This window comes from Anolis sagrei, chromosome 1 (assembly GCF_037176765.1).
Source record: "Anolis sagrei isolate rAnoSag1 chromosome 1, rAnoSag1.mat, whole genome shotgun sequence".
NCBI lineage: Eukaryota > Metazoa > Chordata > Lepidosauria > Squamata > Dactyloidae > Anolis > Anolis sagrei.
The window spans coordinates 176,485,473-176,511,677 of NC_090021.1; the positions used below are offsets into that span (position 1 = coordinate 176,485,473).

Here is a 26,205-nt window from a genome sequence, read left to right on the forward strand (position 1 = left end):
CTTCCCAGAAAATCTTCCTGTCAGTATGATCAGAAATTTGACATAAGCCATAGCTTTGGATGCCCATGCCAGCCTCCAAACTGTATTGTTGATTACTCCCCTAGTTACACTAAGCAACCCAGTAATATTATCTCTGTACAGATGTAATCCCCCCGCCCCAATTGCTTGACTTTCACAACACAATGAGGATGATGTGGTAGCGGCATTATGCATTTCCTCCATTCATGCATATGAACTGTAAATGCATATGAACTGTAAATGAATTGCAGTTTTAGTTTTTGATCCCATCTCCAAGATATCTCATTATCAGAATGTGCATATAGAAGTATTCCAAAATTGGAAGAAAACCTTTCTGATCCCAATTATTTTGGAGAAGGGTCACTGAAAATGTGTAGTTATGTGCTTGAGTCATATTATCATATTAGCACAATTAGGCATGTAGCTGGGGGGGAGGGGGGGCTTGAGGGGCTTCAGCCCCCCCCCCCCAAATTCTCAGGGTGGTCCGCGAGAAGGCCTTACGGGTACATTATTTAAACTGTTGTGTTTATTCATATCATGATCTGATCACCATGCTCAATATATCCCATATGCATGGGGCTGTTGGGATAATGATACAAAAGGTTTGCTAGGGTATCCTCAGCCCCCCACCCCCCTTATGAATCAAACTCAGCCCCCTCCCCCCGAATCAAACTCAGCACCCCCGAATCAAAATCCTGGCTACGGGCTTGAGCACAGTCTTATTAGCATGCGATATTGTATGATTTGTATATATAGGAATTGAATTGTACGCATGTAGGAATTATACCAACTATGCTTATTTCTTTTACAGGCTAAAGCAGCTTTTGAGGAGAGTATTAGCCTGTCTGCTACAGGTTACTTCAGGTACTCAAGATTAGCATTTAAAAAAAAGGTCAAAAAGCATTTTGCTGCATGGCTGAGCATGTGAGCTCAATAATAAATAATATTTTTAGGTAATGCATATAATAAATATTTTGAGTGATTATTTGTGCTTCTCAATTAAACATGAAGAGTGAAGGCCATATTTTTACAGGGAAAATTGATTTCGAGTATGCCTTCACAAAAGGGACCAAACTAATGAAGAGCATCCCACTAGAGAAAGGAAAGGAAGATTCCAGCTCTTGCAGCTCCTTCCTATGTCATGTATTCCAGAAAGTCAAAACATCTTTCAAAGAGGTTTCTCTGGTATCACCCTGACCAGCATTCCGTTAATGGCAGCAATGGATTCAAATTTCATTGAGGAAAATTCAGAAATGGAAACCATGTTCAGAAGCTTATAGAACAGGCATGAGCAAACTTTGGCCCTCCAGATGTTTTGGACCTCAACTCCTAACAACCTACAGGCTGTGAGGAGTTGTAGGAGTTGAAGTCCAAAACACCCGGAGGGCCGAAGTTTGCCCATGCCTGTTATAGAAGAATGCTGTAGAACTTTTTCAAACTCAATGACTATACATGCACATTCTTTCCATACCATTATCTAGCATACAAATGCTGTCATGCAAGCATACATCTTATGTATTGCAAATTGGATAGATCTATTAAAAGATCCCAGTCTATGTTGAGCCCACTGCTCCCACAATGCAATTATACACACACACACACACACACAAGCCGTCCCCTGCTATACGTTGCTGTGGCCCAGTCTGGTGATCTGGAAAATAAAGTAATGAGAAAGTGTTGGTTTCAAATATATGTAATTTCTTTATGCTTGTTGGTAAACAGTATTTCTTGCTATTTCTTTGTCAGTGTTAATGTGGATATTGTCTGGTTTGCCTACACCGTTACTAATTGTCCTTCTTTAGGGGTCCCTTTTAAATCTATGATACTATATCTGTGTGTGTGTGAATCATATCTATCTAACTGTATCTATGGCTGTATGGCTCTTTTTCAGGAGGGCTTTGATTGCGTTTTCTTGCCCTGGTGAAGGGAGTTGGACTGGATTGCCTTAAGTATTTTCTGTCGGTCATGGGGCTTCTGTGTGGGGAGTTTGCCCCAATTCTGTCATTGGTGGGGTTCAGAATGCTCTTTGATTGTAAGTGAACTATAAATCCCAGTAACTACAACTCCCAAATGTCAAGGTCTATTTTACCCAGACTCCATCTGTGTTCATATTTGGGCATGTGGAATATTTGTGCCAATTTTGGTCCAGATCCATCATTGAACTATAAATCCCAGTAACTACAACCCCCAAATGTCAAGGTCTATTTCCTCCAAACTCATTTGTGTTCATATTTGGGCATATGGAATGTTCGTGCCAAGTTTGGTCCAGATCCATCCACAGCGCTCTTTGGATGGAGGTGAACTACAACTCCCAAACTCAAGGTCAATACCCAGCAAACCCTTCTAGTGTTTTCTGTTGGTTATGGGAGTCCTGTATGCCACGTTTGGTTCAATTCCATCATTGGTGGAGTTCAGAATGCTCTTTGATTGTAGGTGAACTATAAATCCCAGCAACGACAACTCCCAAATGACAAAATGATTTTTTTAGTGATGGTCACTCCTTGGGTTAGTTAGGTGTCTTGTGGCCAAATTTGGCAGCAATTCGTCCAGACGTTTTTGAGTTATGTTAATTCCACAAACAAACATTACATTTATACACACACACACTGTACTAACTGAGGGTCCAATTAATCTTTAAGAGACTTTGTTTTCCTTAACGATTTATCATCATTTCCACAGAAACTAATTGCATATTTTAACACAAGTCACTATGACTTCTTTCAGAGGTTATGAAGTAAGCATGGACTGGGAAAAAGGGGAAAACCACCCATTTGAATATTTTGTTTATGGAGCCGCCTGCTCAGAAGTTGAAATCGACTGCCTGACAGGAGATCACAAGGTAACTGGTTTATGGCAGCCCTTAGGAGTGGAGCAGAATGCAAGCTCAGCGGAGTCTCTGGATGGCTTGCTTAAGACTTTCATGTGCTCTGAATGCCATAGTATGCAAGCTACCAGTTTTTAAATCACCCTGGTCTCTACAACATAATTAAAATTGGATTGAAATCTTAGGTTCTGCCTTGCCATGCCAAATGGATGACAACTATGAGAGGATGGAAGTATTTTTCTGTTCTTTTAATAGTACACAGCCATCTACACCTTTCCCAATTCTTAGTTTTTCTCCGCAGAAAATCAGAACTGTTGTAATCCAGAGGAATCAAAAGCATGTGGTGAAAATAGGATTTTTAAAAAAACAACAGCCTAAGTGACTCAGTAACACCTAGAACAATAAAAACCTATGAATGATCGTTGTATGTGTGGTTAATTTCCCCTCCAATTTAATCCACTTTGTCGTTCATTGACAGAACATCAGGACAGATATTGTTATCGATGGTGGATGTAGCATCAATCCTGCAGTGGATATAGGTCAGGTATGTCTCCAACCATTTCTTCTTATACTTTTTTTTTTCTGTGAGTAAACTAAGTGAAGCCTGTACAATTGATTGGTACTAACTCTAACATCTCTGGACTAACAGTTCCCCATCACCAACAGATCTTACATTAGCAGATTTGGTGAGATTTTATTAATCTTCAATGCCATGGTTTTCACAGATATGTCTATTCTTCATCTTTTTTTCCTCTTAGTTTCACCATCATAGGCATATTTCATTAATTATTTATCCACTAGCCTTCCCCTGCCACACATTGCTGTGGCCCAGTCTGTGTGTATGTGCTTTGTATGTGTATATTATTTTATTTATTTATTTATTTATTTATGCGCTTGTATACCGCTAATATCTCAGCCTAAGTCGGCGACTCATTGCGGTTTACAACACTTAAAAAACAGTATTCAGTTTAAAAGCATAAAACACATATACAATACAAATGATTGGGCCACCAATAATAATCCCATGCATCTCGTAACTGGAATCGCAATCCAAAATTCATCGTCCATGATTACCAATCCTTTAGTCATCAAAATTCGTTGCAACGGATTAACCGAATGCTTGTTTAAACATCCATGTCTTCAATCTATTCCAAAACACCATCAGTGAGGAGGCTGATCGTACCTCTATGGGGAGGGTGTTCCAAAGCCGAGGGGCCACCACAGAAAAGGCCCTGTCTCTCGTTCCCGCCAGCCGCACTTGTGAAGCTGGCGGGATAGAGAGCAGGGTCTCCCCAGAAGATCTTAGGGTCCTGGTGGGCTGATAGGCTGAGATACGTTCGGATAGATAAGTTGGGCCAGAACCGTTTAGGGCTTTAAAGGCCAACGCCTATATATGTGTATATATTTGTGTATATGTGTATATACATGTGTTTGCGTATATATGTGTGGTTTTGCATATGAGTTGTAATGTATTTTTAATATATTTTTTGGCTTTTAAAATAATAATAATATTTTTTAATAAATTTTTATTGAGGTTTTACAGAGTATATATGTAGTAGGGAAAGGTGTTGGGTAAGGATATCAAGGTGAAGGGGGGAGGGGGAAAAGGTAGGGGGATGAGGGGGGGAGGATGGGTAAGGAGTTGAAGAAGGATAAGGGTAGTATGAATTGGGGGGGGGGAGTGTTGACTTCCCAATCTTCCTTCCGACATTCTTATCCTTCTCTTTAGTTTTTCCTTCATTTCTTATCGCGGCTCTTCTTCCTGTCAATTTTTCCTTAGTGTTTCTTAAATTAAATTTTGCTTTGTTTTGTCTTACTAATCTTCTATTAAGGTCCTGTTTCTTCCTTCTCGTTGTAGGTACTCATAAAGTCTTCAAATTGCTTCCAATCTGTTCTGTTCTTTTGTGTATATATGTGGTTTTGTGCATGCATTACAATGTAGTTTTTTTTGTTTTTCTGGCTTTTTAAGTCTCTTCCACTGTGTTTTTCAGTGTTTTTATGAGTGATGGTCACTTTTTGGCCTGATAGGTGTATTGTGTCCAAATTTGGTGTCAATTTGTCCAATGGTTTTTGAGTTATGTAAATCCCACAAACGAACATTACATTTTTATTTATATAGATTTCTGTATTATTAGTTTTTGGTACTGTGTTTATTTTTCGTATCTATGATGGTTGCTTATAAGTGATCATGAAGTTAATAAATAATTATGGTTAATAATCTCTCACTCAATCTGTTTAGCAATAATTCTTTCAGAATCAGTTTGTGATAGTTATAGAATTCTGGAAGTTGTATTACATGTGTCTGTCTGTGTACACACACAGTCAATATTCTTTTTTTACTGCCCCCTTTTACCATTCTGTTTTATTAATTTGAATATAATGTTGTTGGAGGCTTTTGTGGCTGGAATTACTAGATTGCTGTGAGTTTTCTGGGCTGTCTGACCATGTTCCAGAAGCCTCTCTCTCGACATTTTGTCCACATCTATGGCAGGCATACCTCACAACCTTTGCGGATGCCTATGATAGATGTGGGCAAAATGTCAGGAGAGAATGCTTCTGCAACATGGCCATACAGCTCAGAAAACTCACAGCAACGCAGTTTGAATACTGTTTGGCATATCTGTTCATCATAAAACAACTATGGCTCACAAAAAGAGATGACTTCCTTTTGTTCATTCATTATATTGTTCATTATACTGCCCAGCTAAGTTTTGCTATATATCAATAACAGTCCCCATCACTCAAGTGGTCATTTCAAGCAACAGGTGTCAGTAAAGAGGGGCAGGATGGTGCCAGAGAACATAGCTATACAGTGGTTCCAGATTGTGATCCCATGGATATGGTGGAACCACTATAATTTAACTGTAAGCTCTACTTCCTGTTGACAGATTGAAGGCGCCTTTGTTCAGGGACTTGGGCTGTACACAAAAGAGGAACTCAAATACTCGGCCGAGGGAGTCCTCTACACACGAGGACCAGATCAATATAAAATCCCAGCAGTTTGTGACATCCCAGAACAGTTCAGCGTCTCCTTGTTACAGTCTTCCCAAAATTCAACAGCAATCTATTCATCAAAGGTAAGAAGGTCAAAACCAATGTAAAGTCCCTCCTTCTGTTTAGACCAGTGGTTCCCAACTTGTGGGTCACAACCCACTGGTGGGCCATGAGACCTGAAATAAGCAGATGGCGACTACTGGATGGCATATGTTCTATATCAGAAACTAGAGCTGATGTGGTCTATCCTCACACCAACCTAGAGAATTTCTCATTGGATATTCCCCTGTGAATGTGCCCCCTGGGTTATTGGAGAATGCAGCCTTGGCTCCTATGTTATGTTTTTTGGTGGCTGCTTTGGACAGGAAGACATTTGTCTTCTTTTCCCTTGGCTAGAATTGAACTGATAAGTCAAGACATTAGCTGCCTGAAAATTCTTGGTTTTGGTGACAGCAGCTGTTTCTCAGCCTCTTCTGTAAACTCATTCTGTGTATTCCTCCTTCATGGTAAATATCCAAAGTGGTATTGTGACTACCTGCCTTCAAACGCACATATCTCAACCCAGCAGGGCATGGGCTACAACTACTGAGGAAGTGAAGGAAAGACGGGAAACATTTGGATATAATAACAATATTAATACTACTACTACTACTGCTGCTGCTGCTACTACTACTACTACTACTAATAATAATAATAATAATAATAATCTTTATTTTTATACCCCGCCTCCATTTCCCCAAAGGGACTCAGAGTGACTTACAAAGGGACATGCCCAACAAAACAGGTTAAAATAAGCATAGCAAAACAAGCAATATCAAACATCAATAAACATAAACATATGAATCCCAAAGAGAACCCCAAGGGCCATTCAGCCCAACTCCCTGCCATGCAGGAAGGCACAATCAAAGCACAGCCTCTGCAGAAAAGCCTCCAGAGAAGGAAACTCCACCACACTCCCAGGCAGCCGATGCCACTCTCCAACAGCTCTTACTCTCAGGAAGTCCTTCCTAATCTTTTCAGCTGAATCTCTTTCCCTGCCACTTGAAACTGTTGCTCCCTTGTGCCCTGGTCTCTAGACTTCCTCCTCCTCAATGGGACACCCTTCGAAATCTTGAAATATGGTTCTCATGTTCCCTTTCTACCTTCTCTTCTCCCAGCTAAACATCCTCCATGAGGAAAGGAGGAAGAAAAAGAAAAGGAGAGGAAGGAAGGAAGAAAGGGAGGGAGGAGAAAGAGAGAGAAGGAGGGAGAAAAGAGGGAAGGAAGGACAAAAAGGAGGAACGGAGGGATGGAGGAAGGAAAGAGAGAAGGAAGGAAAGATAAAAGGGAAGGAAGGAAGGAAGGAAGGAAGGAAGGAAGGAAGGAAGGAAAGAAGGAAGGAAAGAAGGAAGGAAGGAAGGATAAAGAAAGAAAGAAAGAGAAGGGGGAGGAAAGAGGGAAGGAAGGACAAAAAGGAGGAAGGGAGGGATGGAGGAAGGAAAGAGAAGGAAGGAAAGACAAAAAGGAAGGAAGGAAGGAAGGAAGGAGAAAGAGAGAAGGAGGGAGGGAGGAAAGAGGGAAAGACAAAAAGGAGGAAGGGAGGGATGGAGGAAGGAAAGAGAGAAGGAAGGAAAGATAAAAGGGAAGGAAGAAAGGAAGGAAGGATAAAGAAAGAGAAGGGGGAGGAAAGAGGGAAGGAAGGACAAAAAGGAGGAAGGGAGGGATGGAGGAAGGAAAGAGAAGGAAGGAAAGACAAAAAGGAAGGAAGGAAGGAAGGAAGGAAGGAAGGAAGGAAGGAAGGAAGAGAGAAGGAGAGAGGAAAGAGGGAAAAACAAAAAGGAGGAAGGGAGGGATGGAGGAAGGAAAGAGAGAAGGAAGGAAAGATAAAAGGGAAGGAAGGAAGGAAGGAAGGATAAAGAAAGAAAGAGAAGGGGGAGGAAAGAGGGAAGGAAGGACAAAAAGGAGGAAGGGAGGGATGGAGGAAGGAAAGAGAAGGAAGGAAAGACAAAAAGGAAGGAAGGAAGGAAGGAAGGAAGGAAGGAAGGAGAAAGAGAGAAGGAGGGAGGGAGGAAAGAGGGAAGGACAAAAAGGAGGAAGGGAGGGATGGAAGAAGGAAAGAGAGAAGGAAGGAAAGACAGGAAGGAAGGAAGGAGAAAGAGAGAAAAGGAGGGAGGGAGGGAGGAAAGAGGGAAGGAAGGACAAAAAGGAGGGAGGGAGGGATGGAGGAAGGAAAGAGAGAAGGAGGGAAGGATAGAATAGTGAGAGAGAGGAGGGCCTGAGAAAAGAGCCCAAGGGGCCGCCCCCCAGCCCCCAGGCCTGTCTCTGTATTGCCAGTCAGACTTTTTAATCTTTTTGTTAATCTTTTTCATTTAGTGTACTGATATTAAGCAATAACATTTTCAGCATATTGCCAAGGCTATTTGAAGTGGGAGCCAGTTTGGGATTAACTTTCCATTTCCCAAGGTGGAAGAGCTTAATTACTTCCCTTAATCATTTCACCCATGACACCAAGGTTTCATTCACTTACTCATAACCCAAAGTGACATGTTATGTACTATCTTCTGTTAGTAGTATCCTAACAAATTATAGCTGAGTAACCATTCATTTAGGTAGTTTCACCCTATAACCAGAAGTTTGAATCAGACATCTTTTTTCATACAATATCTGGTAAAAGTATTAATACAAACATCTTGGCATCAGGCCATCCACGACAGTTTTGCAAATGGCAACTTTCACAATTTTCTGTTGTGCTTAATTTTCATCTTGTCTCATGTCCTATAGTCCCAGAATCAACAATCTTAAAACATGCTCTACTTTTTACATGCTTTAAAACCAAAAGTGCTTTCACTGTTTCTGTCTTTGTTCCTGACAGGGTCTTGGTGAAGCAGCTGTTTTCTTGGGGTGCTCTGTGTTTTTTGCAATAAGGGATGCAGTGGCTGCTGTGAGGATGGAAAGAGCATTATCTGAGGATTTTGAACTGAACAGTCCCCTGACTCCTGAACGTATCCGGATGGCTTGTGCTGACCAGTTCACAGAAATGGTAAAAAAATAATGTTTCTGTCAAAAATATTTTGCATGCTTCACCCAGTGATGTAAAGCCATGTTTTAGGCATTTAAATCTGAAAGAGTGATGACAAACGCTCTTATGATATGAATATGACATTGTAAGTTGAGCAATATAAGGTTTCCACTTCAGTTTTTTGTGAGTTAAAGATTCAGTCATCTTTAAGAAGCTCATAACAACGGAAATATATGCCAGTTGTTATGGGCTAATATCTTCCAAAATTCCCATTAGTTTGAGGCTTGGACTTCCATGGTGTGAATTGTTTACAAATCTAAATAAAATCTGGCTTATGGGAAGTAAAGAAATTACAGGCTCTGGCATTAGATATATTCCCACATGAACACAGCTTATTGGACCTACTTTAATTGATTTTGCTATATATCAATAACAGTCCCCATCACTCAAGTGGTCATTTCAAGCAACAGGCGTTGGTAGAGAGGGGCAGGATGGTGCCCGAGGACATCGCTATATTGTGGTTCCACCACATACATGGCATCACAATCCACTGATTTAAACAGGAAGTCTCCCCCTACAAACCCATATGAAATAAATAGTGTAAAATAGTAACATAATAATAATAATAATAATAATAATAATAATAATTGGATCTGTGCGCATCATTTGAAAATACATCACATAGTCCTAGATGCTTGGGGAAGTGTTCGACTTTTTATTTTGTTATATGAAATCCAGCATATAGATCTCGTTTGCTATGACATACTGTGCTTTTGTGTCAGTAAAATAATAATAATAATAATAATAATAATAATAATAATAATAATAGTGATCGGCACACTTGGTGCAGTGCCTAAAGACCTTGGCCTGCACTTAAACACAATTGACGCTGACAAGATTACCATCTGTCAGTTTACTGGGATCTGCACACATTATTTGCCGATACATCACACAGTCCTAGACACTTGGGAAGTGTCCAACGTGTGATCCAATACAACGGCCAGTAGAGTGTCTGCTGTGGATTCAACTTGTTGTGTTTCAAATAATAATAATAATAATAATAAACAACTTTATTTATACCCCACCACCATCTCCCCAAAGGGGACTCAGGGCAGCTAACATGAGGCCAAGCCCAAAGATACAATGGCTGTGGATTCAACTTGTTGTGTTTCAAATAATAATAATAATAATAATAATAATAATAATAATAAACAACTTTATTTATACCCCACCACCATCTCCCCAAAGGGGACTCAGGGCAGCTAACATGAGGCCAAGCCCAAAGATACAATGGCTGTGGATTCAACTTGTTGTGTTTCAAATAATAATAATAATAATAATAATAATAATAATAATAATAAACAACTTTATTTATACCCCACCACCATCTCCCCAAAGGGGACTCAGGGCAGCTAACATGAGGCCAAGCCCAAAGATACAATGGCTGTGGATTCAACTTGTTGTGTTTCAAATAATAATAATAATAATAATAATAATAATAATAATAAACAACTTTATTTATACCCCACCACCATCTCCCCAAAGGGGACTCAGGGCAGCTAACATGAGGCCAAGCCCAAAGATACAATGGCATGATACTGTACAAATAAAAAAAATCCAAAAAACAACTGTTCTGTTGAGATAGAGATCCATCCACTGAAAAGTTCTCCCACACCAATCCTTTTTCAAAATCCCTGGGCACTCATTGATGTTTTCACAGGTCAACTTCACAGTAGTTGCTGTTGCGTGTAGTGGTAATTGGTAGTATCTGTATTCATGGGATGGCAAATCTATTCAGGGTTTAAGACTGAACTTTAAGGAAGCTTTCCAAGATGCTGAGTCTATTTTGAGACTAGAGTTCAGCAATTTGAATAGACTTTTAAAACCATAGACTGTATGCCAGTTTAGATTTATTTTGCCATTGCCGCAGAATGCACGTATCAGCATTATCTTCCTTGCACTCAGTGACCTTCCAAATCTCCAGTGTGCTGTAGCTACTCTTTTTACTTGCCTATCAGTTGTTACTGAGTTTGTCTTAAAGAAATTTAAGCTAATTTAATAGTTAGCTTTACTATTGACATCTTTTGAATTAATTACTCCTATGTAATATTTTTCTTTCTCCTAGATCCCAAAGGACAAATGCACTTCTTCTTGGGCCATCTCCCTTTGAAGGAAAACCAGGAACATGTGGATCATGACATTTGTGCCAATATCGGCCACTGACTGACAAATTCATTTCATTTCATTTCAATACTTGTTTTGTCAAGGGAAATATTGCTGGTTTTATACAAAAGAGCATATTAGTTTCCTATGTCCCATTGCCAAAATAGTGGTTTGTGAGAAACCCAGTTTAGCTAGTTTCTCATCCAGTGTCTTTTCCCATCTAGAATGGAAACCCATCAGTTAATAAGAAGGGAGCCAATCCCACAGGGGTAAAAAAACATTTTAACCAAAAATGTACTTTAAGGATCAATGCCCGGGACTCAATTGACATTTGACCCAATTCTAATTGTATAAGTGCATTTGGCACACAACTAGGAAGACCGAGGTTAAATCTCAGAAATGTCGTTTGTGTGGATTCCTGAAAGAAGAACCAGGAAAATAAGATTCTGACTATAAATAGAAGGTCGGCTGCTGCCTTCACCTTGTTGCCTTGTTTTTTTTTTACTTGTATTCTATTTTGAAATGGTCATATGACTGATCAAATAAATTATTATTATTATTATTATTATTATTATTATTATTATTATGTGTGGATTCCATGGCAGCAAAATTACTATCTGCACACCACTATGCACCGATGTGGCAATACCTTAGCATTGAATACTTGTATAACTGATGTTGTCCTCCTTTAGAATCGTAAAGACAAATATCACTTAATGTGAGACAGAAGAGAACCAGTAAAATAAACATAAAATAAGTAAAAGAAACATAAAATATAAAGTAAGGAAATCTAAAACAAGGTATAAACACTAAACTAATTTGGGAAACTGCTATTTTGACACTTCCATTGAAGTGATTTTGAATGAGTATTAAAAAAATAAGACTAAGTATGTCCTAATACACTTGGAAATCATGAAGCTCCTTCCAGAAGTGTTTTTAAGAAACACTCATTCTTAAAGCTTTTCCTAATTTTTTAAAAATAGAAACTTTCATGTAATAATGCACTTGTACATTGGCCTTGTATGCACTTGTACATTGGCCCTGTATGTTGGCTTTCCAATGTCTACGACCCGAAAGCTCCGTATTGTTCAGAATGTGGCAGCCAGGTTACTCACAAGAACGCCCATGAAATGCCATATAACACCAGTGCTGTAACATTTACATTGGCTTCCAACTGAGTACCGTGGCCTGTATAAGATGTTAGTTCTGACCTTTAACATTCTTTACGGCCAGGGTCCATCGTACCTTAGGGACCGCCTCTCCTTCTCCCATCATCGAAGGTCGCAATGACCATCCCAACATGACTTACTCTATATACCGGGTCCTAGAGAAGTGCACTTGGAAATCACCAGACGCAGGGCTTTTTCTATTTCTGCCCCTGCCTTATGGAATTCCTTGCCACCCTATTTGAGAGCCATGCGTGACTTAGGGCCTTTTACTCTAGCACTTAAGATCTGGCTTTTTACTAGAGCATTCAATCTCTGTTAATTTTTAATTTATGTATGTATGTATTTTATCTTTTATAATTTAGCTGTAAATCGCCTAGAGCATTCTCGGATGGAGGGCGATTAATAAGTAATTAAATATGATGATGATGATGATGATATGATGTACGCACAATGGCACTATAGTACAATGTCTTGCCGTCTCACTTTGTTGATAACTATAGTTGCTAGGGAAGGAAAAAGGTCACTTTTGAAAGTTCAGCAAGTTGCTTTCTTGAGAAGTTTTTGTTTTGGGTAGATACAAGTAAGTAAAAACCAAACTTTTAACATTTTATTAATGATACAGTCTATAAATTATCGAGCTGTCAAGTCTTTTAAGCTTTATTTGCCTTAATAACCTTCCAAGAATTCTTTAAGTGCCTTTATATGATTTATTGTTTTTTATTGCTTAAATATATTGTCTTCTGTCTATTCACGAAGTGGCATTGGATTTTGCCTTGTTTGTAAGCCATTCTGAGTCCCCCTCGGGGTGAGAAGAGCGAGATATAAATATAGTAAGTAAGTAAATAAATAAATGCATTTGGTGCATTTTATAACTTCAGCTGTGGTTTCGTTTATTGTATCTCGAAGATTGCTTTACTCACAGTTTCACTGCATAGAACCTGGAATGGGTGCTGCTCTTTCTGCTACCACTCCTCCCAAAACTGCTTCACTCCCCCTTTCCCCTTCCTCTGCTTCCCCTGGGATCCGGTATTTCCATAAGACATGAGTTCTACATATAGGTTCTGTATACCTACTTCCCCTCCCCCTTATTTAACTGAGATTATGGAATTTAAGCCAGTCTAACCCAAACACAATCGGATAATTATAGGTAGTAGGCCTGGGTAACAACGGAAAAATTTGTTTCTAAAATCGATTCGTTTTTTGGGGGTTTTTGCGTTTTGATATTTAAAAGAATTCCGAAATTTTTCTTTTAAAAAGTTCGATATTTACAAAAATTCGTAAATGTTAAAAAAATTACGAAACATTAACGAAACAAATACGAAACAATAACGAATCGATTCGTTAATGGCGGACGCGACCGCGCAATACGCTAAAAAACCTCCATATGGGACAGGGGGAACTTCTGAAGCTTCCCTCTCCCTCTGTTGTTGACTGTTGGTGTGATATTATAATTTTTTTTCACTAATTAAACAAAAAACAACTATAAAACTTGCCCCAGACATGCGGAAATAATAACGAAACGACCTCAAATCGATAACGAAACGAATACATAACTAATCCGAAGCATTTACGAAACGAATTTAAAAATTCGTTTCGTTTTTAAGTTGCTCCAGAATGGTTCGTTATCGCTTAGTTATAAAAAAATAACGAATTTTTAACAAATTACGAATTAACGAAACGAAACCGCCCAGCCCTAATAGGTAGGGGTATTGTTTTCCAATGTGTCTCTACCCCCAGAAACACAATTTCAGTCTTCCTTTTCATCTCTCTCCTATCTAGCTGAAAAAAGTGACCAGGGTGTGAAGTCACACTGAAGCTATTCCCAGTCTAGCAGCTGTCTTAGGGCTCATGATGGATCTAGTATAGCCTGAATCTAACATAGCATCTGCTTCCAAGTTTCTTTCTTTTTTTCTCAGTTTCTTTAACAGTACTTTCACCCTAGGTGAGGGCAACAGGCATTACCACTCACCACTGTGTGTGAATGCTGTTTTCTTGCTGCCTTGATGGTGGCATGCTCTAATCCAGGCAGCTCTCATTTCACTATAGGGAAAGACAAAAGTCCCCTTTCCACCATCACTCTTTTTCTGAAGGGTTCAAGCTATCTCACATCTGGGTGGCCTGTTATCCTTCCATCCTGTGATTCTCTCTAGTCAACTTTGCTTTCTATGAGTCCTTTTCACTTCTCCCTTTACCATTGTTCTCTGACTAGCTAGGATTGCTTAATTTATTAGGTTATCCAGCAATAACATCTGTTATGCAGCGACGTGTTTTGCCCAGCGTCCCAGCGCCCAAAGCCCAAATGCAAAAGACTCACAGACCAGAGTAAAAGTGAACAGAAAAATCTTTACTCAGCAGAGATGAAACATAAACTTGGCAATGTTGCATACAAAAAATCAAGCAGTGCAACAATCTGACACAGTCTTTGTAAGAAACGGAAAATAAGGCATCTTCATCTTACAACAAATGAGAGATCAAAATAAACCTTGAATAAATGCTATTTCACCATAGCCTCCTTCAGAGTAGCTTCTCCAAACTGCTCCCCAAGCAAAGCCTTGTAGCATAGGTCTCCTCAGAGAAAAGGCTCTCCAGGATCTCTCCTTCAGCATCTCGTGCTGGAACTCCATGCTGGTACTACAGAATGTATTCAAAAAAACTCAAACAAATATAGCTCCATGGGTGTGATCCAAGATTGCTGGTTGACCTACTTTGTCAGCTGCTCATGATAATTTTTCTTCAACACACATATATTTGGTCCTGTAAGGACTTATCACAACAACATCAATTCCAACAAACCCACCCTATAGCCATCCTTAAAAATTAGGATTCTAAATATTTAGTTTGAGTCTGGGATGTGAGTGGCCAATTTTCCAAATTCCATAGCAGAGCCTGAGATGGAGAGAGAACCTTGCTTAAGGTTCATCGGTTTGCTCCAGGCTTTGTCTTTGCAGAAGGGATCCCCATAATGGACTCATAGGACCAACATAAAAGTGTCCAAATTATCAAATTCTGGGGCTCATAGGTCAGACAATGCTAACATCCAGTCTCAAGCTGCTCCTTCTAATTTATCCACAACATGTTGGACTTTCTCCCTTTCATTTAAGCAAAATGCAACCCACTTTTCCATGAAAACTGCTACCCTTCTCTGGCTAACTTGTCTGGCTTCCCATTGAAAGAGGCTTGGAGTTCCAGCTCTCATTGGTTCTGGAGGTGGCTCCTTCTCCCTCCCTATTAGCCATCAGTTGAGGGTGGGGAGCGGCCATCAACCAAATGAGTTCCTTCCATTGTGCAATTTTTTACCTCCGCTCCTGTATCTCCTGAAGAGCAGCCTGATATTCTCAACACGTCACCCGCCTGGCTCTTTTCTGTCTCCCATTGTAACTGTGATATTAGTCCTGTTCAGAAAGTGATCTGTTCATGACAACCCGGAGGTATTGGTCACATCTGCCCACAGATCCGCTGAAAGTCGTATCAAGAATATAACCTTCCAAATTACAGTAATAGTCCATAAACCAATTAGAATTTATCCAAGTAAAGAGATAAAAGTAGTAGAGTAGTTCAAAACCAAGCTCTTTGACTAATAACTTCAGGAAATATTCAGGGAATACAGCGCAGTGGGTTAAAGTGCTGAGCTTGTTGACCAAAAGGTCGCAGGTTTGATTCCGGGGAACGGCGTGAGCTTCTGCTGTCAGCCCTAGCTTCTGCCAACCTAGCAGTTCGAAAACATGCAAATGTGAGTAGATCAATAGGTACCGCTCTGACGGGAAAGTAACAGCGCTCCATGCAGTCATGCCAGCCACATGACCTTGGAGGTGTCTATGGACAATGCCGGCTCTTCGGCTTAGAAATGGAGATGAGCACCACACCCCACTCTCAGACATGACTGGACTTAATGTCAGGGGAAAACCTTTACCTTACCTACAGTGCAAAAAGTTATTTATTTTTGTACAATCAAGCTACCAGTAAGTAAATGTAGATATCATTGTGCACAATCTTAAAGGCCACTGCAGGTTTGAAAGGTGCATAAAAGGTACAATGCAAGTTCAATGCCAGCTCCCCGGTGGTTTTGGAGACTTGCTCTCTGTTATATTTTATTTGAAAAAAAAGGTATAAATCAGAGAAGCTTGGCAAAATGACCATAAAAGAAAGAAATATGGCAAGTATTCAAAATTACCCATATTAGAGTTTTCCCATCCCAAGCAATATGCATTACATCCTGCAACTTTGCTGTGCAATATTTTCTGCAACTTTGACAGTATGTGCATTGAGACATTAAAAAAGAAGAACATGAAACAATTTGTGAACTCACACAGTAAGCAGAATATTTCTTCACACATAATTTGTGATAAACCTGGGGCTACAAATACTACAATTTCATTATGTGTCTTGCTGTTACATCTTGATGTATCACAGACTAAAATTCATAAAGCATATGGGTGTGCCTGTTATAAGCCCTGTCATTAGCAGTTCTTCACAGTTTCCAGTTTATGCATTTGCTTACATAATTGTGCCAAAACAGAATAACTTGGTCTGCATTTTACAATAGTCTGGCTATATATTGCAATCATATGGGAAGGCATTTTCTGGTGGAGGCTCCTTCTTTGGAAGCTTTTAAACAGAGGCTGGATGGCCATCTGTCAGGGGTGATTTGAATGCAATATTCCTGCTACTTGGCAAGGGGATGGACTGGATGGCCCATGAGGTCTCTTCCAGCTCTTTGATTCTATGATTCTATGATTCTCTGTCCCACCATCCTCTCAAACTCATTTGGTGGGACCAACGAGAGGGCCTTTTTGGTGGCTGCTCCCAGATTCAGGAATTCCCACAAGGATCCAGCGTAATTAATTCTGCCCCCCCCCCCCAACTCTGTTGTGTGCTTCTCATCTTCCAGGAGTCAAAAATAAATGGAAACTGGAGTTTGGAAAAACACATCTTAATGATGTTAGGATACAGGAATAGTGAATTCATAGATACAATGGGGTGACTTGTAGGAGGCTTCTCTCATGTCCCCGCATGGGGAGCTAGAGCTGACAGAGTGAGCTCATCTGCTCTCTCCCAGGATTTAAACCTATGACCTGTCGGTCTTCAGTCCTGCTGGCACAAGGGTTAAACCCACTGCGCCACCGGGGGCTCCAATTTTACTGGTTGCCATAGGATTGTACTTTAGTTCTAGGCATCTTACACCCTGGATTGATTCTGTAAAAACTGTCTTTAGTGTTACCCTTTGATGCTAATTTGGCTCATTGCTTTTACTTATGGAGTATGTTTTTTTCCCTTGTAATTAGCAGAATCAGCAGTTGCCTTTTACCAATCTGGAAAATATGAACAAGCTGACTTAAATCTTCTTATGGCTGACATAGGACACTTAAGCAAAAGTATATTCCCCATTGATAATAACTCAATATAATTTATTTAAAAATATTATTGAATATTTACAACAACAAGACTTTTTATATCCCTCCCCATTTCCCCATGGCAACTCAGTTTATTAGATGTTTATTATTTCTGTTTATTTTTTTTTTTAAATCAACGCATTGAGATTGGACTAATGATTTTTCACTCAGTTTTGGATAACCTTCTCCCACTAACAAGAATAATAGAATCAAAGAGTTGGAAGAGACCTCATGGGCCATCCAGTCCAACCCCATTCTGCCAAGAAGCAGGAATATTGCATTCAAATCACCCCTGACAGATGGCCATTTAGCCTCTGTTTAAAAGCTTCCAAAGAAGGAGCCTCCACCACACTCCGGGGCAGAGAGTTCCACTGCTGAACGGCTCTCACAGTCAGGAAGTTTTTCCTCATGTTCAGATGGAATCTCCTCTCTTTTAGTTTGAAGCCATTGTTCCTCGTCCTAGTCTCCAGGGAAGCAGAAAACAAGCTTGCTCCCTCCTCCCTGTGGCTTCCTCTCACATATTTATACATGGCTATCATATCTCCTCTCAGCCTTCTCTTCTTCAGGCTAAACATGCCCAGCTCCTTAAGCCGCTCCTCATAGGGCTTGTTCTCCAGACCCTTGATCATTTTAGTTGCCCTCCTCTGGACACATTCCAGCTTGTCAATATCTCTCTTGAATTGTGGTGCCCAGAATTGGACACAATATTCCAGGTGTGGTCTAACCAAAACAGAATAGAGGGGTAGCATGACTTCCCTAGATCTAGACACTATGCTCCTATTGATGCAGGCCAAAGTCCCATTGGCTTTTTTGCTGCCACATCACATTGTTGGCTCATGTTAAACTTGTTGTCCACGAGGACCCCAAGATCTTTTTCACACGTACTGCTCTCAAGCCAGGCATCCCCCATTCTGTATCTTTGCATTTGAAGAGCGCAAATGAATCTGTCTGGGACCAGCTTCAAATACTAACCAGAGTGCTTTAATATATTTTTAATTTATTGAAAGGCGGAGGTTTGTGGGGTAGTTTGCAGCTGGATGATAGGCACTGCAGAAATTCATTCCTGGTTGTTGAGTGATTTCAGCTCCGTTAAAGCTGTGGGTTCAGGGAGCTTGGCATGCCTAGCTTTCCAGAAGACCAAATAAGATACAGATTGGTAGAAGAGGTTTATTCTGAATAGCAAAAGAAGAAATCTAAATAGATATTTGGTAGCTGCAAAAGGAAAATACAATATACAGTGGTGGCTTCCCACTGACTTGCTTTGTGTGTGTGAGGGTGTGCGTGTCTCTTATCCCTCACGGCCTTGCCTTAGGCAGACCTTGTTTTTTGTCCTTCAGTCCTCCAGCTTTGGTTGTTGCACCCCCACTAGCTGAAACCTTGAAATAAACTTCCCCCCTTTTCTTGACCTTTAAACAGTGACACAAGCATGATCTGGGAAGACATAAGTCTAATAATAAATAAATAAATAAATAAATAAATAAATAAATAAATCTTTATTGGTACCCCGCTACCATCTCCCCAAGGGACTCGGTGCAGTTTACATGAGGCCGAGCCCACAATACAACAATAAAAACAAAAGCAACAGTAATACAAACAATAAATAAACTCATAAACAGAAAATGGCAATAAACATTAACAATAACACAACGACGTTTAAAAAACAAAAACCTATGGCAGGGCCAATGTACTAATTAAAAATTTAAAAAATAATGCTGGGCATGACCAGATGACATATAAACAGGATAGAAATTTTGGAGAGGGATAGAGCATGTAGACAATCCTAGATCACTAAAAAAGAGCATTTAGGGACATATTGCTGGGAGTTTCCTTATTCTGGGAACAACCACGTTTTCAGGCTCCTCCTAAAGACTGCCAGCGTTGGGGCATGTCCAATGTCCCTGGCGAGTGAATTCCAGAGTCGAGGGTCCACCACCGAGAAGACCGTCCCTCGTCCCCACCAATCGCCCTTGCGATGGAGGCAGGAGTGCGAGCAGGGCCTCTCCAGATGATCGAAGAGATCGTGTGGGTTTGTACACAGTGAGGCGGTTACGCAGGTAGGCAGGTCCCAAACCGTTTAGGGCTTTATAGGTAAGCACCTGCACCTTGAATTGGGACCAGAAAATGAACGTCAGCCAATGGAGCTCCTTAAACAGGAGGGTTGACCGCTCCCTGTAAGGAGCACCAGTTAACAACCTAGCTGCTGCTCGTTGGACCAACTGAAATTTCTGGGCCATTTTCAAGGGTAGCCCCACGTAGAATGCATTACAGTAATCCAATCTGGAGGTGACTAAGGCATGGACCACCCTGGCCAGATTTGCCTTCACGAGGTATGGTCGCAGTTGGCGCACGAGTGCAAAGGCCCTCCTGGCCACCGCCAACGTCTGAGCTTCAGGCGTCAGTAATGAGTCCAGGAGGACACCCAAACTGCCATCATTCAAGCTGGTGACACAATCACTGGTTCCCATCCCACCTTCCCAACAATAAACCCTCCTGCTCAGTAATGACTGTAACTGAGTTTCAGATTAATATGTTATAAAAGACATATGAGCTTGCAGAGATGTTCCAAGTGATTCCAGCCCAGCTCCTCCTCCCCACTCTTTTATCTGTTACTCTCATCTGAGAAACAAACTAATATAAAACATTGATGTAGCGCTGGAAGCAATTATAACTTTTCTTTGCTGGCTCTCCATATCATCTTCAGCAGCTTGTATACTTTTAAAGAGGAAGATGGCTTACCCCCAGCAATCCGACGAGCTTATATTTTTTATCAATGGCAAAAAGGTAAGGATTTCTTTTCTTCAGCAATTTGGTATGTCCTTTGAAAAATAATAAGAAGTAGTGGGAGCTTTCAATCTATACAAAGAAGGCTAGATGTACTACAAGGGTGATTAATGATTTTGCAAGCAGGACAACATTGCACAAGAGAACCAGTGCGGTGTAGGGATTTGAGTGTTGGACTATGATGTTGGGTACAGAGTTTGAATCTCTGTTCAGCTATGGAAACTTATTAGGCATATACTCTCATCTTCAGAAGATGGCAAAAGCTAATCTCTTCTGAATGAATCTAGCTAAGAATAAGACCCTCTGATAGGATTAACCTAGAGCAGGGATCCTCAAACTAAGGCCCGGGGGCCGGATGCAGCCCTCCAAGGTCATCTACCCGGCCCTCACTCAGGGTCAACCTAAGTCTGAAATGACTTGAAGGCACATAACAACAACAACAACAATAATCCTATCTCATCAGCCAAAAGGAGGCCCACACTTCCCACTGAAATAATAAGTTTATATTTGTTAAAATTGTTCTTCATTTTAATTATATCATTGTTTAAAGTGGGTTTTTTGCACTATAAATAAGAGATGTGCAGTGTGCATAGGAATTCATTCATGCTTTTTTCAAATTATAATCTGGTCCTCCAACAGTTTGAGAAACTGTGACTTGGCCCTCTGTTTAAAAAGTTTGAGGACCCCTGACCTAGAGTCACCATAAGTTGGAAACAACATTTGACGACACACAACAACACACAACCCTGAAGGTACCATCACCAGGGGCTTAGAGGGAAGGGGCAGTGTTTGTTTCCCCTGCTGCCTCTGGCCCAACTTCTAGGGACTCAGCTTCTGGGATCTGTTTGGTGCTGCCGGATTCTATCTTGACTGGCTTCCATTTCAGCATCCTTTGATCAGCACAGAGATATCAACATTTTTTTCTTCCAGATATGGCCCCTGATTCACTTGAGCCCTCTCTTGAGTGAACACTGGCACCCCAGTTTGGCATCTCATTCTTCCCCTGATGGAACATCTGCTCTGTTAAAACTATATTTTAATATGTTTTATTGCATTTATATGTTTTAATTGTTCTATAATTTGATATATTATATTTATTATTTGTTGTATAATGCGGTATTGAATGTTGCCATAATTTGTAAACCACTCTGAGTCCCCTTCGGGGTTGAGAAGAGCGGGGTATAAATACAGTAAATAAACAAATAAATAAACAATAAACAAACAGCTTTGTGTATATTGTCCCTGGGGTTTTTTTTTTACATTGTACCATGTGTTTGCTTGCTAGATGACACTTTTTGTAGGTGCATCACTGATCATTAGTAATTTATTTTTAGTATAAAAGAAAACCAGTTCATTTTCTGGATGCATACGAGTGTAGGTAAGAGAGAGGTGAGACAAGGGTTGTCAAAATGAAAACTGGAAATGGTGCCTGTTCCTAGTTGTGCAGAAGGAAGAATTTCAGCAAGCATTGCTTCTTATGCAGTCAAGCAACAAACAAACATCTATATAACATTAAAGCTACTACAGCTTTTTCCAATGTTCATCTAGGTGTAGCAGCATGATAGGAGAGATAATACCAAAAGCAATCCTTTCTCGAGGCAGAAAAGTACGGCTTTATTTCCAGCTGGGACTCTGGTGAGGAGTTGTGTCCAAAAGCGAACCAGAGCGAGGATAAAAGCATTGACTTTGCCTTTTTATACACCCTCAAATGCAGGCAAACAAAGAAACATGCTCTTACATATGCAACATCATCACTGTGTCACTTTAAGCATCATAGAAATATTAAATTCTATCTTCCAACATGTGAGATCAGCTTACATCCATCAAGGGGCCTACTTTGACCTGTCTGGAGGGAGAGAGATTCCTTACTTAGAAGGAAGGCGCTACAGCCTGGGCTATGTTGTACCAGTCTTTCTGGAATGTACAGATAACAGTCCCCCCTTCTCCTTCCCCTTTTAACTTAGATCTCCTTCAGCATTCCTTCTCTGGCCTGTCAAATACACAGAGAGAGAACCTGATTTTTCTATACATTTCAGTGCTTCTAAAGTACATACAATTTATGTATCAATAAATATCCATATTTCCAATATCTCCCTATCATAGGAAGCAAAGGCTTTAGTGTAAGAGTTCTTGTTGCATTCTTTCAAGCTATTTCCAGCTTAAGGCAGCCCTATCACAGGGTTTTCTGTGGCTGAGAGTGTACTGTATAACCCAGTGTGTCTCTGTGGCAAAACAGGGAATCGAGCCCTTGTCTCCACTCAAATCAGCTCTGCATAATCTTAGGCTAGACCACCTTAATTTCTCTTTTGCTAAAAGGGATCTTTTTATTCAGGCATGTTTAGGAGCAATTTATTGCTTGACTAGCTACCTCATCAGATGGTCAAAATTGCTCGTTGTATGATTTCCCCTCTTCTCTTGCTGGATGGAGTCCCAACCCATAATGTAGATCTACTCCATGGCACAAATGAAGAGGGAGTGTCCTAACCCTCTACAACAGTGGTTCTCAACCTGGGATCCCCAGATGTTTTGGCCTTCAACTCCCAGAAACCCTAACAGCTGGCAAACTGGCTGGGATTTCTGGGAGTTGTAGGTCCAAAACATCTGGGGACCCCAGGTTGAGAACCACTGCTCTACAACATCAACATGGGAGGTTTCCTACGTTGCATAGGCAACAATAAGGGGAAGCTGGGTGGCAGATGGTCTCCCCCCCCCCCCCGTGGGATGGGGTGAAGGGGAAGCCCAGCAATGCAGAAAGTGAGGCAGCATCCATTAACATCTCCAAAAAGCACAGAAAGTACTTCATGTAGACCAGAGTTTTTCAAACTTTGCTCTTCCAGAAGTTCTGGGCTTCGATTCCCACAATTCCTAACAGCTGGTAAGCTGACTGAGATTTCTGGGAGCTAAAGTCCAAAACACCAGAGGAGCACAGTTTGAAAAACATCGATGAAGACAAACTGCAGGACTGAGATGCATGAATTGTGGGAATGGAAAGTTAAAGGAGACTGCCAGTGATACCTTGCCAAGTCAGAAATTAGATCCTGATTCCCCCATGAACTTTCAACTCTTCTCTCTCCCTACCCACAAAATGCTACAAAATGGGGACTTCTCAAAAGCTTTTAGAAACATCTCCCATATCTGAATGTAGCAGGTTGATCACATATGAATGTGAAATATCAGCATTTCCATCGGAATTTTAAATTTTGCAGAAGTACAAAGGTACAAAAAATGTTTAGCAGAGAAGAAAGAAACTTTCCAATACAGACAGAACATGCTGAATGTGCAGGAGATGCCAACAATCTGGCAGGAAGCAGGCACTCAGGGTTGGGGGGAATGAGATATCCCTGAAGTGGACATTTCCGACTGGAACTTTGAACATTAGCATTCTGCCCAGCAACATCCTGCTGTGGCCTTCACTTGTCCTCGCCTTAGACCAGTGGTTCTCAACCTGTGGGTCTCCAGGTGTTTTGGCCTACAACTGCCAGAAATCCCTGCCAGTTTACCAGCTGTTAGGATTTCTGGGAGTCTTTATTTCATTTCTATTGCAGGTGATCGAGAAGTTCCCTGATCCTGAAGTATTGCTACTTAATTACCTGAGAAAGAGGCGTATCCTTCAACTTTTTTTCCCATTGCATATCAACCTTCTTCTTGGTTTTAAATACAAGGATAACCTATCACATAACACTGTTATACTGTAATCACACTGTGGGTTCCACCTTTGCCTGTATCTTGTTGCATAACACCATGATCTTCTTAATGCTATACTGTGCTGTAACGTTTTTGGGCCAGGAAATTGAATCTTTTTCCACTTGAAATGATCTGTTATAATCCTAAGTCCCTCTATGATATAGTAACCACTTTGAATATAAATACCCCATCCCACTTTGTTGAGATATTAGAAGCATAGTGGGTGATGTGATTGTTTCTCTGTTGGAGATGCCTTGACTACTTCTGGGGAAAGAGGCCCCCAGAAGTCTAAAGAGTTACCAAAAGAATCACTTTAAATATCTTAATATTGTTATTTTTTAAACAGGGTAATGGTCTATAGCACAATCCCAACAGAATCCTATTAGAGATAAATAACAAAAGAAAGCTCAAGTAAAGACACCAAATTTTTAGAGTAAAAGATAATCATGTGGTCTTAATTCCTAGCATCAAAAGCATAACTGACTCCCATACCACAATGTTGAACTACTTCTAGCAGGGTTCCGTCATGCAAATGAAAGGGAACCGGTTATATGCCACTGTGACAGCAACTCAGGAGACTTCGCATGTTGCATGGGGAATCAACGGAGGGAAGCCAATTGGGATCAGGAAAGGGGGAAGATGGGCGATGCAAAAACAGGATCAGGCAAGTGCTGGTTTGTGGGAGAACTCCCAGAAAACAATGAGTGGAAGTGGCATGTTGTGTGTTCCTCTTCTATATCAGAATCCAAAGAAAAAGGTTACTTCCATATTGGCACCATTATGCAATTGCTGACTTGTGAAATTATGAAAACCCACTGAAAAAATAGCATAGATTAGGACAGAGGGTGGTATAAACAATACTGCCATGTTTAAATGGGAAAAATTAATGGAAATGGACCTGGAGCACAACTCGAAGGAGACTGGAAAAGAGTGTGTTGTCATTCCACTACTTTTCTGAATTCAGAAGAAGAGGTTTTTAAGTAGAAAGATCTGAAACAACTGACTGAGTTGAAGAGCACTTTAATAACTGAGACAACTGCAGATCAAAATAAAGCTTTTTTGTCACTGATATAGGAGTGAGCAAGTCTAAGCCTCCATCACAGCAACTCAGGCAACACCTGCTAAAATGTTCTTCTGTACACCTGCACTAAAGCAACAGCAGCTCAGGTCCTTATTTCACTGAAAACCCACTAAAGCCCCATCTCCACTGTCATATAATCCAGTTTCTGAATGCAGATGAACTGCATTAAACTGGATTATAGAACAGTGCAGACTCACATAATCCAGCTCAAAACTATTTATCTGCATTCTGAAACTGGATTATATGGCAGTGGAGATCCAACCATAGTTGGTTTCTTCTACTATCAGTAAGAAATCCTCTTTTCAAGATTAGCTCTAACCATCAGGAGGTTCTAAATTAAAAGTAGCATTGTAAACATTAGGGTATTCATGATGTCACTTTTCATTTAAATTTACTTCATATTAAATATGAGATGTTATATTGATGTTTAATTGTTTACTATGTTATTGTTTTAATTGTCCCTTAACTGTTTTTATGATGTTTAGCATTGAATTTTTGCTATTGTTAACCACTTTGAGTCGCCTAAGAGCTGAGAAAAGCAGTATACAAATGAAGTAAGTAAGTAAATAAATAAATAAATAGGACAAATCACTGGTTTTCCTTAATAATGTGGTGTCAAGTCCGCCTCACAGGAACTAAGTATGGCTGTGGAATCGGAGGCTGTGGCGCCTGCACTGTGATGATTTCTACATACAACGCAGACTCCAAGAAAATACGGTATCCTTCAGAAAAGGGGAAGACGGTTCCATAAATGTACACCACAACTTAATATATTTTAAAGTAAACTACATGATACAGTTTTTCCCTCTTACAAAGAGTCGGGGGGATTATCATTTGATGGGCGTACAGAGATACCTCATTACTTGAAATCCTCACCCGTCAGGGTCAGAATTGCCCTTAACATTTGCAAGACATTATCCAGCCAACTCTTGTCTTCTCCCACTCTGCTCATTGTACGGTGCTGCGGTAACCACTGTGGAAGGAGTGGGAACCACAACAACTAAGTTGCACTCCATTCAGGTAAGATAGGAGGTTATGGAACAAATTAAATTCAGGGCACAGAATAAAAAGCCTGGTGATTGTGTTGCTCTCACCCCAATCCT

General features: G+C 40.4%; 2 protein-coding genes across 2 annotated transcripts in view; both read left to right on the plus strand.

The window, feature by feature from the left end:
• The window catches only part of LOC132778693 (aldehyde oxidase 1-like), a 69,712-nt gene extending 56,669 nt beyond the window's left edge, over window positions 1–13,043 (plus strand). The window contains exons 30-35 of the mRNA XM_060781927.2: window positions 830–882; window positions 2,743–2,857; window positions 3,321–3,386; window positions 5,731–5,919; window positions 8,688–8,855; window positions 10,960–13,043. Coding sequence (XP_060637910.2) covers window positions 830–882; window positions 2,743–2,857; window positions 3,321–3,386; window positions 5,731–5,919; window positions 8,688–8,855; window positions 10,960–11,004 — 636 coding nt within the window. The 3' untranslated portion in view covers window positions 11,005–13,043. The remainder of the gene's footprint in view (window positions 1–829; window positions 883–2,742; window positions 2,858–3,320; window positions 3,387–5,730; window positions 5,920–8,687; window positions 8,856–10,959) is intronic.
• A 9,555-nt stretch (window positions 13,044–22,598) lies between these two features.
• LOC132769113 (aldehyde oxidase 4-like) overlaps window positions 22,599–26,205 on the plus strand; it is a 56,916-nt gene continuing 53,309 nt past the window's right edge. Inside the window, exons 1-3 of the mRNA XM_067470594.1 lie at window positions 22,599–23,940; window positions 25,723–25,819; window positions 26,014–26,122. Of these exons, the coding sequence (XP_067326695.1) occupies window positions 23,613–23,940; window positions 25,723–25,819; window positions 26,014–26,122 (534 nt within the window). The 5' untranslated portion in view covers window positions 22,599–23,612. The remainder of the gene's footprint in view (window positions 23,941–25,722; window positions 25,820–26,013; window positions 26,123–26,205) is intronic.